Source organism: Cydia strobilella, chromosome 16 (assembly GCF_947568885.1).
Source record: "Cydia strobilella chromosome 16, ilCydStro3.1, whole genome shotgun sequence".
Lineage (NCBI taxonomy): Eukaryota > Metazoa > Arthropoda > Insecta > Lepidoptera > Tortricidae > Cydia > Cydia strobilella.
Window position 1 is genome coordinate 10410628 of NC_086056.1, and position 20051 is coordinate 10430678.

The 20051-nt window shown below is 35.2% G+C and overlaps 1 protein-coding gene and 1 long non-coding RNA gene across 2 annotated transcripts; both read left to right on the forward strand.

Annotated features, from left to right (window-relative positions):
• Positions 1–3964: 3964 nt before the first annotated feature.
• LOC134748534 (uncharacterized) lies at positions 3965–4730 on the forward strand. Its single transcript, XM_063683325.1, has 2 exons — positions 3965–4113; positions 4264–4730. The coding sequence occupies exons 1-2, from the start codon at positions 4047–4049 to the stop codon at positions 4728–4730; spliced, it is 534 nt and encodes a 177-aa protein (XP_063539395.1). The 5' UTR covers positions 3965–4046.
• A 14119-nt stretch (positions 4731–18849) lies between these two features.
• On the forward strand, positions 18850–19811 carry LOC134748427 (uncharacterized). The gene is made up of 3 exons (XR_010128410.1): positions 18850–18945; positions 19074–19159; positions 19515–19811. It is a non-coding gene; the product is annotated as an uncharacterized LOC134748427 (long non-coding RNA).
• Positions 19812–20051: the final 240 nt, after the last annotated feature.

Sequence of the window (20051 nt, forward strand, 5' to 3'; positions counted from 1 at the left end):
GCAAGTATATTTTAATTGTTCTGTAGGTAGGTATTTTATATTCAATAAAATATTAATCCGGACAGATGGCATCGCCTGGATATGGGTAAAGTTCTATGTACAGTCAACTGTAAAAATATGGGTGCACAGTGCACACATCATAATTACTCAAAAAATATTTTTAAGAAGTTATATTATGCACCCATATTTTTACACTTGACTGTACCTATATTCAACGGCATCCTGAAATACTTAGTGTTTTTTTTAATTCTGAGAGAGAAAGAGAGAGAGAGAGCGAGATAATTAATTAATTAGTTATTATTTTATAAGATTAGAAAAAAATAATATGAAAATATCAAAGCGCTAATGGTGGTTCAATGAGGGCTATCGTTTTTTTGCTCACCAGTTGGCGCCTCTGTTGATGGTGGTACGAAAGACTATAGAAAAGCTGTCAGTCATTAAAGTGACAAGTGACATTTGACATTTCGAACTATGGAAAAGACCACCATCTACACTAGCGCCCCTAGCGGCGAATTCATACGCGTTAGCCCTCATTATCAATATAATAAATAATAGGTACTTATAGCCTTTTTATTATTTTACCAGTGTAGTTTATATGTAACTAGCTGTTGCCCGCGACTTCGTACGCGTGGATTTGTATGTTGGTGGTTATATATTTTACATTAGCATAATATAGAACATTATGCAGCAAAAGATGTCAGTAGGGACGGTTAATCATTTGTTAAAAATTATACAACGCATGAAATTTGTCTTTCACAAACTACGAAGTTTCAAGACCCTAGCTGAAAAAAATTGTTCCCGATATAATCCCTCTTTAGTTATCGTCTATTTTAATATAATGCCCTTTTTACCAAGTTTCAAGTTCCTAGGTTAAAAGAAAATTTGTACCACATATAAACTTACATCCCCTTTTTAACCCTTTTAGGGGTTGAATATTTAAAAACGCTGAAATTACTTTTCTTGTATTCTAATAATATGCCTTTATACAAAGATTCAAGTCCCATACTCACAAAAATATTTGATCTCCATACAAATTTTCAACCCCTTTTTCACCACCTTGGGGGATGAATTTTTAAAAACGCTGAAATAAGTTTTCTTGTTTTTTTATTATAATTAAAAAAACATTTATATTATAAACTTTGAACCCCAAGACAAACATTCATCCCCTTTTTAAACCCCTTAGGGGTTGAATTTCCAAAAACGTCAATATTACTTTTTTTGTAATCGGCTATTATGCCTTTCTAGGAAGTTTCAAAGTATTTGTAATGGATTCAAACTTTCAACCCTTTTTTAACCTATTTAGGGGATGAATTTTTAAAAACGCTGAAATCACTTTTCTTGTATTTTAATAATATGCCTTTATACGAAGTTTCAAGTCCCGCACTCAAAAAAATTTATGATCTCTATACAAACTTTCAACCCCTTTTTCACCACCTTAGGGGATGAATTTTGAAAAACCCCTTCTTAGTGGATACTAACGTCATAAAAGCTACCTATTGTGAAAAATTTAGCTCTCTAGGTTCAACGGTTTGGGCTGGGCGTTGATTTAAGTGAGTCAGTCAGTCAGTCAGGACTTTTACGTTTATATATATATATATAGTCATAGTCATATCATTTATTGCATACATGTGTTTACATTAGGTCTTATTTATATCTTAGGTTACAACATGCACCCGTTAGGGCATAGCAACATAGTTACTTAAATAATACTTAGTCTAAATTATATTTTAACAGCTATACATTATTCACCAGCTTAAATTATATTAAATTATAATTTATCATAAAATTATCCCAATATTAATATTTTTACAATTACAAATTTTTACATTATTATTATGAAATTCAATTTATTCCAAATTATCATTTAAGAAATCATTTAAAGAATAATAGCATTTGTGTAACAAAAATTCCTTGATTGCCTTATAAAATAATTTATAATTATTGTGCGACTTGATTTTGTTTGGCAGTTTATTGTATACCCGGATTGCTGTATATTGTGGGCTATTGGATAGCATTTTTGTTCTGGAAGGGGGGATAACAATCTGATATTTTCTCCGGACACTATTTGGTTCCTTAAATAAATATTTATATTTCCACGCATATATGGCTAATGATAGGATATACTGGCACGGCAATGGCAGTATCCCGTGTTCCTCAAAATAGGGTCTGCTGCTTTCAGGGCATTGAATGCCAACCATTATTCGGACGCATTTTTTTTGCATGACAAATAAATCCTCGGAATCTGTGCTGTTGCCCCACAGCATGATTCCGTAACTTAACCGCGAGTGTGCTAATGCATGATAGGCCGATAGAGCAGTTTTGCTTGAGATTTTGGTTTTAGTTATTTCTATGTGTTTTTTCCAGTTTATGTTACTGTCTAGGGATATTCCTAACATGTTAAAAGTGTCCACTTCCTCAATTTTGGTGTTATTTATTATTATATTAATTTCTAATGGTTTGTTAAGTCCGTGATGGAATTGAATTAATTTAGTTTTGTTGAGATTGATTTCGAGATTTTGAACTTCTAGCCAGTTATTGACTTCGTGAAGACATTTTTTGATTGTATCGTTATGACTTTCGCCTTTATCAATTTCAAACAGTAACGAAATGTCATCTGCAAATAAGATGTTGTGTATATTAACTATATTTGGAAGGCCGTTTATATATATTAAGAATAACACGCAACCTAAAACACTACCTTGTGGAATAGATCCTAGTAAATGTCGCTTTTCCGAACGTGTCTCGGTGATTTCATTTGTGTTTGAGTTATGATATTTAATTTGCACATATTGAATACGGTTTTGCAGGTAGGATCTAAACCAATCGTGGACTACGCCTCTAATCCCTGAATTATAAAGTTTTTTAAGTAGAATTTCGTGTGATACTCTATCGTATGCTTTACTTAAGTCTAGTAGAAGGCCAACGGCGTGTTTTTTCCTGTCTAATATTGTGATAGCATTCTGTATGTAGTTAGTCACAGCAAGTGCTGTAGATCGGTCTTTTCTAAATCCATACTGATTTGCATGAAGCACATTGTTGGTTTCTAAAAAATTGTACAACCTATCACACATGGCTTTTTCGTAAATTTTCGACAAAGATGATAATAAAGCAATAGGTCGGTAGTTACAAGGGTCTGTATCATCGCCTTTCTTAAACAACGGTTTGACTACAGCTATTTTAAGGTCATCTGGGAACGTTCCCTCAGCGAAAGATTGATTTATTAGCATAGTGATTGGCGGTGTCAGTTCCATATTACAGATTTTTAATAAAGTGACTGGGATTTCATCAATTCCCGAGCTATGTTTAGTTTTAAACCCCTTAATAATTTTGAAGACTTCCTGCTCACTGACAGGACGCAGAAACATAGATTTTTCTACCGGTGCGAAATCCTTGTATTTTTGTGCAGCATTCATAGTTGGATTATTATTAGAATTTACCGATTTAGACTCATAGACGTTAGCAAAATAATCATTAAAAACATTAGCTACTTCCTTTGGTGACTGTACAATTTTATTTTGGGATTGGCTTTTAATTTTTATATTCTTTTTAAAAAAGTTTGTTGACCTCCCGCTTTTCTCATTAATAATATATATAATATATATAGATATATAGTTGGTCAAGCAAATCTTGTCTTTGGAAAAAGGCGGTAAATTTAAAAAATGCAGGCGCGACGGGATATCGTCCCATAGAAAATTTGAATTTAGCGCCTTTTTCTACTGACAAGATTTGCTTGACCAACTATATATAGGCTACGAAACCATACATCGATTATTCCTATATACCTAATCTATACACCGCGCCTTATCCGTATTTAAAAAAAAACGGTTACGGTAGGTACCCATAATTTGCATTAGGAATACATTCGTTTTACGATTCTGCTTATCAATATTATCTACTTCATGCTAAATTAAACATGGGACTTAATTTTCATATACTTAAGAAAAATAAATAAAAATATATCATTCGGACAGATGCGTGACATAATTAAAGTATAAAAGCATGGTTATAATGCTAGTATTTGCCATAATAATACAAAATTAGCCACAATGATTGCTAAATATTTGTTAGGATTATTCTTATGTCTGCTAATCGCAGTAAATATAGCTAGTGCTGGTAAGTTATTGCTTTGTATTAATGACAAGGTCGATTTGCACCCCATTTAAATTTTAGAAAATATATGCACTGTTTAGATTTAAAATGTAAAATCTCATTCAAGTTTTTTTTTATTTTGGCAATTAATAAATGATTTCGGTTTTATTTTAGGTACTTTAAAACGTATTCCGATGAAAATAAATGTCAAAGAATTCATTTTTGATAATACCGATGAATTCTCCGAGAAAATATCTGAAGAGATGTCTTATGAAAGTAGCGAGGAAATTACCTACGACAACACTGAGGACTTGATCATAAGAATGATCAGGGGGATGATTTATGAAAAATCCTCAAAAAATTCATATAAAAAGACCAAGGAGGTGACGATCAAAGGGACTACAGATAATTCCTCTAACAAGATTAAGGGCCCTGTCTCCGGAGAAACTTCAGAGAATTCCTCCGGTATGTCTAAGCCTGTCTCTGGAGAAACCGCAGAGAACTTATCCGGTAAGAGCAAGGGGGTTGTCTCCGGAAAATCAACAGAGGACACCAAGAGCTCCATAAAGGTCAAGAGGGCTGTCTCCGGGAAGACCATGGCGGATTTCTCTGGAAAGACCAGGCAGGCTGTCTCTGATTAAGAATCTTTCTCTGGAGTGACCTCAGAAGATAAGTTTTAAAAGCTGATGCCTCCGGATCTCAGAAGACAGCTCCAATAAAACTGACCTAAGTATTAATAAATGTGACCCAAAACTGTCATAAGTAGTAGTTTCTTCTAATTGTGTAATTTTAGTATCCTACTCGTAAATTTCAGGACTGTTCCAGAGATTTCTAGGTTAGGTGCTATACCTTAGCATGTATAGTCTATTTTTTTATTCCGTAGACTAAAATGACATTTCATGTGTTGCTAGTTTTTTACGTCTTATAAATATAAATATAAGACGTAAAAAACTAGCAACACATGAAATGACATTTCAGTCTACAGAATAAAATAAAACCGGCCAAGTGCGAGTCGGACTCGCGCACTAAGGGTTCCGTACTTTTTAGTATTTGTTGTTATAGCGGCAACAGAAATATATCATCTGTGAAAATGTCAACTGTCTAGCTATCACGGTTTATGAGATACAGCCTGGTGACAGACAGACGGACAGCGGAGTCTTAGTAATAGGGTCCCGTTTTTACCCTTTGGGTACGGAACCCTAAAAACGGACTTTAGGTATTAATTATTGTCTGATATTTTTTTAACCTGTCAATCTTTAATTCGTCTGCCATCTACCTACCTAGATTATTACAATTATGGTTACGTGCCAATAAAAGAAATTTCTTAAATTTTTTCACTAAGTTTTCATGACTAGTAATTTATAACTACAAAATTTACAACTACTAAAGAAACCATTATTGTATTAACCTAAGGTGTGTCGATTTTTAGGGTTCCGTACCAAAAGGTACAAAAGGAACCCTTATGGTGCGACTGTCTGTCCGTCCGTCCGTCCGTCTGTCTGTCACATTGCTAAATATCTCGAGAACTACTTAAGCCTTAAGCTATCGAATTGAAATTTGGAATAGTTATCTTGAAAATGTATTTAAAAAAAATATTTTTATAATATTATGGAAAATACCCAATTTAAAGAGGGGGCAAAATTTAAAACTCTATTTACCAGGTCAAGTGGGATATCATTTGAAAGAGCTCAAATAGAACATTACAAAGCATTTTTTATTTTTAGGGTTCCGTGCCTTAGGAAAAAACGGAACCCTAATAGGATCACTCGTGCGTCTGTCTGTCCGTCTGTCACAGCCTATTTTCTTCGAAACTACCGGACCAATTAAGTTGAAATTTGGTAGAGATATGTAAGCTTGTGACCCAAAGACGGATATGTAACGTAAACAAATAAATTTTAAAATCATTGGGGGCTACTTTTGGGGGGTAAATGAGAAAATTAAAAAATAGAGTTTTTCTAACTATACTCTGTTACATATCGAATGAAAGAGCTAATTGTGAGAATCTTAAATATATTTTTTTATAATATTAGGATAAACAGTTTAGAAGTTATTAAAGAAAATAGGCAATAAATGACCATTCCCCCTTTATCTCCGAAACTACTGTGTCTACAATTTTCGTATATTTCTTACGTAATGTTAAGAAAGGACTTACGGGTATGGTAACATAATTGTTATGATCAAATAAATGAATTCGACCATCTTTTGTGTAATTAGAGTTTTGAATGATTCACGGTTTTTTTGTTTGTGTAAAAAACCAGTGATATCCGAATCAAACACGCGTAGTGACACCGTGAGTGTAGTGTGTTTGGACAGACCAACGAGTGTGAACGCGACCGGACCAACAAGTGTGAATGCGACCGTTGGTAACGTTGAAAGTGAACGCAGCCGACGCGCAAGAATGAGGGTAGACAGAGCGCTGTCTACACAACTTTGACACCCACCCGCTATCTTCAGTCACCCGTGAATATGATGCATGTAACTGCGTCGAAATATCGGGAGCTCACAAATAATACAAAAGGTAATCACGGTCTATATCCCGGTCAATATAAATCTTTTGTGTAAATTTGTTTACCAACTTCCTTGTTACCTGTAGGGCAATAAACATGAAACGAAGATCAGTTTTCGTCCAATTGTAGTAAATTCCCTTTACAGCGATGTTCTTTCTTGTATGAAAGAGGCAAAAAAAAATCACATTAAAATTTGCAATTTAAATTTAATTATTGTTTCAGCCACAAAATATACGTACAGTCTGACAAAAAAGAGTAGTAATTAAAAAGTGGCAACACTAGTGTCGTCCCTTTCAAAGCAATCTAAGAAAAACGGGAGGACACTACAATGTTGCCACTTTTTAATTTATACTCTTTTTTGCCAGACACTGTAAAAATTTCAAGTAAATATTTTAACCATATTTCTAGACTGTCCACCAACAGATTTTTTAAGAATTATGAGTCATGAGATATATAACCGCGATGACCGATAGTCGGGCGGACATAGGGGCGGGGACGGACTGCGGAGAGCGTAGAGGCATATAAAGGATTCCATTGGCACCGTTAGTTGGGCTGCATGGAACTAAGAAACTAACTGTACTTAGTTACTTAACTACACGGAACTAAGGTACTTAACTTATGGTACCGGTAGGTACCGTTTAGGTACCGTTGCTGTTAGGTTTTTATGTAATAAATGCGGAACGCTGAAAGTATTATTAAAACATTTGGCGATTGTTAATTAAAATTTGTCTGGAATTACCCTACGGTTTCTCAAATTAGTGTTGTTGCGTGGTTGTTGCAAACCACTTTACCCTAGTGGAACTTGGTCGGTACATTTACGATAATGTTTATGTATTATAACTTTTTTTTATGGACTTATAATTTTATTGTGAATGAACTTAAATAGCATAAATTATAAACTAACTTATTAAATAAACTAAAACTACAAATAAATTAAAATTAATACTAAAATAAAAGTAACTTTCTACAGCTCCACAAAAGTTACATACTTAGATAATATTTGTCTAATGTTACCGTGTTGCATAATGATGCTCCACAAAAGTCAAAAGGGAAGTATAGCTCATGCTCGACCATACAAAAAGAGAAAACGTTTTTCCACTTCTAAACATTTTCCATTCTCCATGATTTTTTAGTATGTTATTGACATAATGAAAAATTAGGTTTATACGTTTTGTTTTTTTTTATAAATTAGCAAAACAAAAAAAAAAACAAAATTGAAAGCGAAACCTATAATATGGGGCATTTTCTATGAAAAGGAAAAGGGAGTTTATTGTCGATGGCGCTTACGCCGCGCAGCGTCGCGCGGCATTGTATTTATATCGGAGCATTGTTTATAATGGCGTGAGCGCCATCGACAATAAGGTCCCTTTTTATAGAAAATACCACATATATTATGCTAAAGCGATCGACATCAAAATCAAAGTGATTTGTTAAGATTTAGTTAGTGGAAAACGTTTTCTCCCGAAATGGAAATTGTATGAAAAAAGTGCCTATTGTCATTAGCTATTCTTTCCTCTTAATTTTATTGCGGTGTGGATGCACTTTTTACTACTTACTTATTTTTGTGGTTTTTAGAATGGCTGCCGGAAACTTAATAATAACTTTGTGCCTATTAATAACAGTAGTTGCAGTTACAAAAGCATATAGTTACTATTATGAATTTGGTAAGTCAGACATGCTGATTGCTGGTAGGTACAGACCTACCTACCAGCAATCAGCAGTCTATAACAAAGATCAGGGTGCGTAGCCAACGTGCAATTGTTAACGCTTCGTAGCGAACGAAACGCAACTGTCACTGTTGCACTAGTGGGAAGAGGGAAGAGTGATAGATAAAGATGATTACGATACGCGACGGAGCGTTAACGATTGGCACGTTGGCTACGCGCCCTGGTAGCCTATGTGTTGAAGACGAATGTAGTACCGAGTAAAAATATTTTTAAAACAAGACTTCAGAAATTGCTATTAGGTACAGTCAGCTGCAGAGAGAGGTGACCCCCCCCTGCAAACAATTTTTTATGCAGGGGGGGGGGGGGTCACCTTTCTCTGCAGCAGACTACATGGTACAACACATGCCGCATGACTGAATAAATAATATTAGATATGTAAACTAGTGTGCATATACACGGGGCAAACTGAAAGTTTTTAAAATTGAGAAAACTGCTGAATTAAGGCCCACACTTTATATTTATTAAAATAATTACCATCACGCGTACATATTTTAGCGAACACGGCTCACTCTCCCAAAGCCCTTATTGTATGGCGATTTCTAAATCCTCAAGTCCTCAGTGTTATTTCTGCAACTCTTGAGGTACCCATCGAGATTAAAGTTTTTTCGCATAAAAATGCATAAAAGGTTACTGAGGGGCTACCGCGAAAACCGAAATTCGGAAATTGCGGGGATCTTTCTCTTTTACTCTAATGAAGGTGTAATTATAGTGACAGGGAAAAATGCCCGCAATTTGCGAAATTCGATTTTCGCGGTTATAGCCCTGGTATGTAATACTGAAAGATATAAGAATATACTGATATGCAACATTTTTGTCCCTATAATATGTCAATCCAAACTATAACATAGATCTAGTGTTTTTTTTATTTCTAATTAGATCTACATTTTATATTGACACTCCAAACTGGCTCAAAAAAAAATATAAAAAATAAAGATAATAATGTTTCAGGCAATTATTCAATAGGAGAAGAATATTACAAAAAAAAGGGGAGCATTTCCGGATTTGCGTTCCATTATAACTACGCCCGTGTTCCTGTAAGTAGCAGACGCTCCGAATAAAGCTTGAAAACTCGCCAAAATTTGGGCACATGAAATTACAAACAAATAGAAAACAAAGGTCTACTGGAGCGAAATATATATTGAATATAGTTCAAAATATTATAGTGTATCATGCTGATATATTAGAATTTCATTTCAGCCTCAGGATTTGACATGTCACAGACTTTTTGATGACCAGGACACTGGCACTTTGCTCGACATGATTACCGTATGTTTAAGTAGTCCAAGCCAGGGTTATTTGCGGATTAGTTGAACTTTAACAGGTGTCTTTATCATATACTCCTTGAAATGGACCCAGTCCATTGCCATCCGCTTTAATCTAGAACCATCCGCCAAAATTACCCTTTTGGCATTTTCAGCATGTCTATCGTGTTAATCTGCCAATACGATGAATGCTACCAAAATAGTAACTGTGAACTGCGACTTCTTTAAAATAGGTTTCAGTCATTTCCACAAAATGTTTCTTGTATATATTTCTATGGTCAATGTCCCTTATGCGAATCAATTAACGGCGACGCTGGATACAATCACAAGTAGCTTGCTGAACCAATAAATAATGGGGATACCGTAAAATGAGGTGAGCAGGGACTAAACTAACATTCAAACCTCGGTAATATTTTATTTCTACATATGCAAAAATGGTGGTGGATAATAAGTGTTCCAGACGTTTGTATTTTAGTTTTTATTTTATTTTGGGTAGGGAAATCCCACCTCACCCCGTAGTCCCTCGTAATTGGGGTGAGATGGGATTTCATACAAAGGTGTTTTTGGAACATCGTTGGATCGTTTAATTATTTATTTTGAGTATTACTATACTATAGCTCCATTTTAAATTGGAATACATTATTTTTGTAGCAGTAACCTTAAAATCCCATCTCACCCCCCTTTCATCCCTTCTCTCCCCATTCATAACCCAACTCTCCCCGCGAACCCTACTCACTCCATTTTACGGTACTTAGCATTATTTTATTTTGCAATCTTCTGGAATGTATTAGCAACTCATGTAAGACAAAGTTTTTACTCTGTGTTGTTGTTTGAAGTTTGCATTTCTATAGAATCCATCGTCTAACATTTAACACGCTCAAATACGTTAAAAATGATCAAACGTTTTTATATCCTACATTTTGCATACAAATTTCATTTAGCATCACTATTTTGGGAGCAGATAAGCTCTTGCTAGCTCTTAATCTAACTTCATTTCACTATTTGTGCATAGATTTGAGATATTTGTACCTTTTTTGCAATATAATAAAAGATAGGTTTCTGTCTTTATGTAAGAACGCTGTATGTTCCTAGTTTCTTTTTTTCTCATTTTAATCTCGTGTTTTCCTGCTTTCTGGTTGTCTCCATTGATTAACGTCTCCGCAACATTTCAAAAAAACAAAACCTAATCGATTCTTGATATATTCATATTTTCACAAATTTCTTAAGGCTAATCGAATTATTCAAGGCTATTGGTGCAAAGTGACTTCGCTCCGTACAGCTCCATGCATATCCATACATTTTGCGGTAACTCTGACTGTCATAATTTGACGTTTGACAATTCTTCTTCTTCTTCTTTTAAAATTATGGCTTCAGCCCAGTGGGACTATTTCGCCAGTATCAAGGTATTAAGAGGTTCAAAAACGACAAAAATTGTACGGTTGTACAAGACAGTGTACGGTGATTTGTTAGCTCTTGTAAATCGATAGCTAGACTTTACAAGAAGCACGTGGACTACCGGCCGTTGACTCCAAGATGGTGGTTAAACGCGCTTCAAAATTAATTCTCCATTCACTGCACACTACCACATTAGTTTACTGTATAATAAGCTATCGATATTACACTTTAAACAATATTAATGAGCAAAAAACAAAGTAATTAATCACGATGCTAACTATCAAGATGGCGCTCGAACCGGAAGTCTTTGACAATTCAGTGGCCGCAAAACAAATGGTGCAGTACAGCGCCATGTGTTTTGGATGTCAAATATGACAAATAAGAGACGTATTCAACGCGCACCATTTATTCTGAGACAAATAACACCTCGCTACCCACATATGGGTTATTGTTAGGTTACACTACATATGTCCGCGCGCGAATTACGTGCACGGATGAGGAATGTTAGGAGTGTTATGTTGGGCGTCATGACCGAGTGGTGTCATTTTGTCGATATTACGTTATCGATAATATGCAACTTGTAATGCCGCCGCGCGCAAGTTAAATAGGGTACATAATTATGAAAATAAAGATTAACTACTTGGTATGCTTTTGTTAAAATTAAAATAAATACACTTTCTCACACCGATAAGGAGCCGACAAAAGATATTAGACAAAACAAAAAAACCGAAGATAAACACATTAAAAATGTTTGTTGTACAAACAATAAATGATTTTTAAAAAACGCACCTGTCACGGATATACGTAGTATGCCAAAAAATCGCAAATAATTCGTAGCATAACCATCTGCGAGGATATTACCGTATTTGTTGCGCGTCTTGAGATATTTTGATTTTTTGTTCCGGTTCCTTCCTTTTTTTTTAAATCATAACTAGTACTATTTTCAACTCAAATCGTCTAAAACTTATAACTTAGCATAAACATACTGGGCAAAACCCATTTCATAAAAAAATCCTTAAAATGTTGATTTTGATTTTTGTGTTTTTTCCATAGTAACAATTAATGATTTAAAAAAACCGCACCCGTGACGGATATATGTGGTATGCCACAAAATAATTCATTGTATTACCATCTGCGAGGATATTACGGTTCGTTTTGCGGTTTTTGAGTAATAATGATTTCTTGATCCTGCTCTATACATTCTTTTGAAAAAAAAAATCATATCGATTTTTATCTTATTTTATTTATTTTCGCCCTCTTTTATAAATTTATTGACTTTCCTCTAGTCTAGTAGTACGCAGTGCTATATTTGTCTACCGTTCTTCATCAATTCTCATCTACTCAAAGGTTAACTGGAAGAAATCCCTTAAAGGGATAAGTTCGCCTTTGTACTGCCTATTTCTGTGCCATATTTGTGTTCTATGTCTTTGTACAATAAAGAGTTTATACATACATACATACATACATAACAGTTTTTATTCACAATCGTCTAAAATTCATAAGTTACCATTATAATGTTGGGCGAAACCTATTTGAAAAAAAAACATAAAAATAACGATTTCAGTTTCTATGTCAATGAGAGCCGAATTTCGTCCCACAGTGCGACGGTTATGTCAATAGTACGAATGTGCAGGTGGTGCGTAACAGTAAACTCTATGATTGAAATTAGATAAACGATAAACTTGCATTCTTATCGTTGCCAACACTGGTTCCGTGCGAGTGAGGGGTGTGATGCGACGTACGGGCGCGGCGCTCACCCTCCCACTTCCTCGACCTCCGAATGCACGGAATTGGCGCGCGGACTTAATCCGGCCTAGGCATTAAGTAATGAATGACATTTAGTTTACGCTCCTAATAATCTGCCATACTCTATACTACGCTTATTATACATGGCACTTGCAGACTCTGTAATTAACTATGGTATCTCTAGTTATGGGAGAACATATAATACATACCTACAAAAAATATACAATATTCAAATAAGATTACTAAAAACCATTGTTCCTTTAAAAATAAAACTTCAATATAAAAATAATTATCATAAATTGTTTAAATACTGTAGAATATTTAGTGTATATGATAAAGCAAAACTTGCTGTGATCTTAGAATATAAACACTTGTTGGGGCAGCTGGACAGGTATAAGAGACCATCCCACCTCCGGACCTTAACCAATGAACCATACTTTAATATACCTACCTAGAATCCTGAATAGCTTACCCAAACAAGTAGTACAAATGTTAGAAAAACATCCTGATAAAGCAAAGAATACACTTAAGAAAGCACTGATTAACACTAACTAATGTAAGTTAAAACTAACATAAAATAACATGTAAGCACTAACTAACTAAAACAAATAACACATATAAATAAGGCTAAGCTTAGTTAAAATAATCTCAAAATATAGAGATTGTAACTGAGTAAAGACGAATGTTTACCTCTTATGTAATAAACAGTTTAATTTTTTTTTTTTTTAATCAAAAAATGTAAAATCTGGGGATTACGATTGTGTGCAAACGCGGTCGTCGCCTTTCTTCTTAATTTTTGTAATTCTTTTGTTTTTCTAGGAAAAGGAGAATATGTTGATCACAGGTGTCAAAGTAATCGTATACGGATTAGCAAAACCAAGTGTGTCATATAACAGGCCGTGGGTCGCCATCAAATACAAGTTTCCTCAACTAACCGCGAGTGATTACATAGTGATCGCTAAAGCTGTGCCATGTCGCCCATGCGAAAGAACCCCGCCCAAGGATGTCTTGCAAAATGGCGCAGACCATAGATTAGTAAATGTTATTACTGGCGGGGACCTCGTTATTTATGGAGAATTGTAAATATAATAAATAAATATTTTAAGACATGCCTAATTTTAATTATCATATTTAAAGAATAAACTATAAATCTAAAAATAAATAATACATTATTTTAAAATAAAATACAAAAAAATATACCTCTGCGGCATGGTGCCGTAGATGCTGGCAGCATTGCAAGACTAATTGTTTGAGCGAGGAACCTGCCAGCTCTGCGGTCATCGGTGACCTCTGCTAACCTTTTGGAAAGCAAATCGACCAAGGCCCACAGTAATATGGTTTGTGTTGTTGGTACTTTAAAAAATACTTCAATACTTATAAAATATCCATGACTCAGGAACAAATGTATGCGCATAACCTTTATAAATAACCTTATCAGGATTAAAACCCGGGGCCATGGGCTTATAGGGCAGGATCGTGATCACTACCGACAGGAGACCCTTTGCTTTTGCACGCACAAGTTTTTGCCCAATATTTAGGTTACCTAAATATTATTGAAACGCGAAGCCGGAACTTGTAATAATTTGTTAAGGTGCAGTAAGTTCGTGTTCTTCTCTCACTCTCACTGAGCGTTAGCGTGAGCGAGATGGAAGTGCGTGCCCGGAAGCGCGGATATCATATTTTTAAATTATTTAATTTTATTACTATTGTATACATTCTTTCTACGAGTCATTTAAAATAATACTTTTTCACCTCAGCAGCTCGAACAAGCCTACTTTCATCACTCCCTGGAGTGAGGAAAGTGCGACTTTCCTCACTCCAGGGAGTGAAACAAAGTAGCTTTTTAATTAAGTGAAGGCCATGAACACATACATTTTAACCTTTAATATGTTCTCACTACTGAGGTGAAAAATTATGTGTGCAACACGAGAGCAAAGTTATTTTACATCTCGTGTTTTTGAGTCCCTCGCTAAGCTTCGCTCTCGGGACTCATAATAAAAACTCGCAAGAAAAACCAACTTTCCTCTCTTAACTAAAGAAAATTAGGCAAGTATCTCAGTAGTACAAAAGACATCAACGCGTGCATGAATATTACTAATGAAATAGTAGAGGGTATTAGCCCGTTTAGTAAACCATCGAGTGACTTATACATACTGTGCCTTTAACAGTTTTTTGACAAGTTTTCAGAGATAATAAAATATGACATTGATGCATCAAGGCGGTTTGTTTGCAGAGAACCTACCAGAAAACGCGAATCCGAAATTTCGCTATCTGCCTCTTTATCGCTCGAATATGGAAGTGACAGAGATGTTAGATAACGAAATTTCGATTTTCTTGTTTTGTGATAGACCCTCAGATTGTGGTAGTGGCGCCCCCTGCGCAGAGTTTCGCGTAATATTCCCTATAGTCGCGCGTTGGTGTCTTTTCCACTGGACCGCGGCGCCACGTGATTGGTCAAATTCATTATAGCGTAGCTACAGCGTTTGCTTATGAATATTATAATAGTTGAGTTGTGAGCCCATACATGAAAAATACGCAATTACAGTTTGGTATACGAAATCAAAAGGCCCCAGACTAGATGGACCGACGATCTGGTTAAAGTCGCGGGAAACCGTTGCTTGAGGGCAGCGAATGACCGTTAGTTGTGGAGATCAACTGGGGCCTTGAGCCTTTGTCCAGCAGTGGACATCTTTCGGCTGAGATGATGATGATGATGATGATGATGATACAAAATCATATAATTCATAATCAAACAATTTTGATTATGAATTATATGATTTTGTATCATCATCATCATGATGATGATGATGATACAAAATCATATAATTCATAATCAAACAATTTTGATTATGAATTATATGATTTTGTATCATCATCATCATCATCATCATCATCTCAGCCGAAAGATGTCCACTGCTGGACAAAGGCTCAAGGCCCCAGTTGATCTCCACAACTAACGGTCATTCGCTGCCCTGAGAATGAATCTTCTCAAATGATTGTTACGCCTAAGACCCTAATAATCTGTTAAACAAAAGCCATTGTTCCTTTTCTGTGAGCGGTCGGCCAATGACACGCGATCAGGCACAATGACACACGCTCAGACACAATGGCCGACCGCTCCCATAAAAGAAACAATGGATTTTGTTTAACAGATTAGGGTTTTAAGGCTGGCGTCCATTAGACTCGCCGAGGCGAATCGAATCGAATCGCAATAATTCGCCTCCTATATTTTCTAATGCAACTGCGTCCATTGGCGATGAGCCTCGGCGCGCCCGTCAATGGACGTTTATTACATATTAAACTGTTTATTACATAAGAGGTAAACATTCGTCTTTACTCAGTTACAATCTCTATATTTTGAGATTATTTTAACTAAGCTTAGCCTTATTTATATGTGTTATTTGTTTTAGTTAGTTAGTGCTTACATGTTATTTTATGTTAGTTTTAACTTACATTAGTTAGTGTTAATCAGTGCTTTCTTAAGTGTATTCTTTGCTTTATCAGGATGTTTTTCTAACATTTGTACTACTTGTTTGGGTAAGCTATTCAGGATTCTAGGTAGGTATATTAAAGTATGGTTCATAGGTTAAGGTCCGGAGGTGGGATGGTCTCTTATACCTGTCCAGCTGCCCCAACAAGTGTTTATATTCTAAGATCACAGCAAGTTTTGCTTTATCATATACACTAAATATTCTACAGTATTTAAACAATTTATGATAATTATTTTTATATTGAAGTTTTATTTTTAAAGGAACAATGGTTTTTAGTAATCTTATTTGAATATTGTATATTTTTTGTAGGTATGTATTATATGTTTAGCGCGAGTCTAGTGGACGCCAGCCTTTAGACGTAAAAATCATTTGAGAAGATTCATACTACTTATATGAAATCTGTCCTTCGCTCCTAGATTTTAAATTAATCAAATAATCGAAAAAAGTCAAACGTAGGGGCATAGCCATGGTTAATATACATCAAATTATGTAAAAATATTTTCCATAATGTCAATATCCACAGAGGAAAATGGGGACTACGCTTGAATGAAGAAGCGGCCGACCCCTTTCCTTTTAAAGTCGTATCAAAACAAAGATCTTAGCACATTGTTAGTCAACCTCCGAGAATGAATAAACACACAACAATTGCAGCCCAAATCGAACGTACCTACACTGATATTAGAATGATATCTGAATTCTTAATGAATTCATTTTGTTATGTACAACAAATGACGGACAAGTACGAGCGAAATGTAATGGAAATGTACGATAACTGAATTTACGTTTAGACGTCATCGTCAGTGTACGTTCGAATCGGCCTGTTGGCTCTTGCAAGCTGCAAGATTTTATTAGGGCAGCTGTTGTGATAGGCTCGAAGTGGTTTGTATACAAAATGTATTTGTAATGTATTTTTTCCACGAAAATAAGGATCTACTTAATTTATTTTTAATTCGTAAGTAATGGTTCTTGGCTGCCAATTGCCAATGACGGTTTTTAATTAACTCATAATCGATCCGCAATCGATTACGACGCGTTTTTTCAGTAGTATTCACACAATGAACTAGAATTTGGTCCTACTACTCCGAACACGCAAAATGTGCACCAACTTGTCAGCTGCAAATTCATGTACAGTCAAGTGTAACGGGTGCATATAACTTACCCATGAATTTAAAAGTGGAAAAATTACTGCCTTGGGTGAGACTTGAACTCACGGCCTCTAGATCGATACTCCAGCGCTCTGCCAACTGAGCCACCAAGACCTCACCCATAGTCAGCAAATCTTCCCAATTGAATCCTTTCAAGTCTCACCCAAGGCAGTAATTTTTCCACATTGAAATTTATTCTAAGCTTAATAGCATCGATCGCAGACGTTTCTGCTTGTTAAAAATTAATTAAGTATGTCCCATAGTTTTTAATTCGCTGACATAACAGCTATGGGACATATTTTTGAGTATGATGTGTGCACCCATATTTTTACACTTGACTGTACCATACTAGTGGCCTTATGGTGTCGGAAGGGTAACAAGTACGGAACCCTACACTGAGCAATTGAGCATGGCCCGACATGCTCTTGGTCGGGTTTTGTAATTTACATTCAGGCATTCATGAAATGAAGTTAAAATCGATTGGCACACTTCATGCCTAATTCTATTCCGAACGAAACCATGAAATGAATGATTGTAGGTTTTTATGGGTATATGTAATAGTATAAATTGACTTTGTTTTCACAATTACGGTTAACAAATGAAGTGTGACCAAAGGACACACGTGTATCCTATGTACACAAAAATACTAGAAATTAAATAAAATGCAACTAAAATATATGTATATACATATATTAGAACGTATTGATAAAAAAATATTTAGATCAGTACGGTTTCACTCACTATTATTTTATAGTCGCTTTTGGCGACATGTTTCGGATTCATCGGGAATCCTTCCTCAGGCATGATGTGTCCGCAGCGGCTGTACTTGTGTGTCGTGCGTCGTGTCGTGTCGTCGTGTATAATAGTAAGTGAAACCGTACTGATCTAAATATTTTGAAATATGTCTCACGATAGTTTAATTTCGAACGTATTGATTTACATCTACAGTGGCGCCAACTGGTGAACACAAAAACAGTCTATCCCGTTCTGACAGTTCCCCCCACCACTTATTTTCTGTATTTCTGTATGACTAGGTAAGTAATGTATTTGTAAGAAAGGAATAAAATATAAAGTAAATACTTAATTGAACTTGTAAAGTTTTATGAAATAGAGAAATTGAGAACCTGCCTAGTTATTTTCAATTCATATACACGCTGCCTACCTAAAATAACCTACTTATTTTAGGTTAGTTTTGGACTATATGTAGTTGCCAGTTGGGTTGTTTTATGTTACCTAATTTGGAACTATATACCTAATCGTAATCATTTCGTCACATTGGCTGATGCTAATCAGCACAAGGATATACGTTTTTAATTGACTAGTATCGATATACCTATAATCGATTAAGATGGTCTGCAGACGTCCTATCGGCAAAAGTATCTAGCAGCAGATAGCCGCCGTTATCACATATAAAAACTAGAACCTTCTGTCAATTTTGACAAGATTTAGCACGTCGTATAATTATATGCTCTGCGTATAGGTACTTAATACCGTATCGACAATGAAAGGGGTAGCCTTTTACATGATTTTGCTGTTTGTTATAATTATAAGTGTTAATCCTGCAGATTCCTATTTTGAATACGGTAGGATTTCAAAATGTACTTTATTACTTATTTCATGTGTAGATAATTCTGATAGTTATTTGTAAATTGTAAGCGCAGGTAAACATACAACTTGTAAGTATTCGAAGATGCTATTTTCTTTATTTTAGGTTCTCATAAAATGGGAGAGGTTGAGTCATTAAGATACCATGGTAAAATACCAGCATTCCATTCTCAACTTACGGTGAATGTTACAGTAAGTAATGCCAAAATATATAGTGCCGAGAACCTTTAATTAATTAATTAAAAATTGAAATCAGGCAACAAGGCCCATATTACAAATACCTTACAGCTGTCACATAAATTTGAATCTTAATTTTATCACGATTGTTGCTTTTTAAACGACGCTGAAGACCGCTCTTAAAAGAAACAAAGGCTTTTGTGTAACAGATTAGGGCCCGAGCCCGAAAAAATCATCTGAGATAATTCATACTATAGTACGGGACTATGGTTAGGTAGTTTTATATATCAAGTTTTTCTATAGACAAAGTTGTTAACAAAAGCTAGTTATTAAAAGTGAGTAATTTTAAATATTTTTATTTTATTTTTAGCATGACCGCGCCGATCTTGAAAACAGCTACACGTATTTAAGCGTCGTGACCGAGGGACCAGTTGTTATCAGTAACCCCATCGTCGTTTTTGATCCACACACAAACATTTTGAAGTTACATATCAAATATCCTTTATTTCCGATACGATTCTTTGCAAACGGTTTTTCTATGCCATTAAAATCAGGACTCCGATTTCCTGCCAGGATAAATGAAAATGAGTTTCAAGAACGACCGAAACAAAATCTCACGGATGTTATTCCACACTTTTGCGTGCTGTGCTATCAATGTTGTGTGAATTATAATTTAAATCACACCCGTAAACGAACCTTTTACCTTGTTCGAGTATAAAATAATCATCATTTACATTATTAGGTACGTAATCAGTCTTGTGTTGTGTAAAAAGTGAAAAATTCGAATAAAGGGAAATCTTATATGCTCACACTGTTTTTATTGATCGATGTTCGTATAATTCATAATAGGGGGACTATTAGTAATTGGCCACTCCATAGTAAGGCAAAAAGAAACCAGGCAATAGAA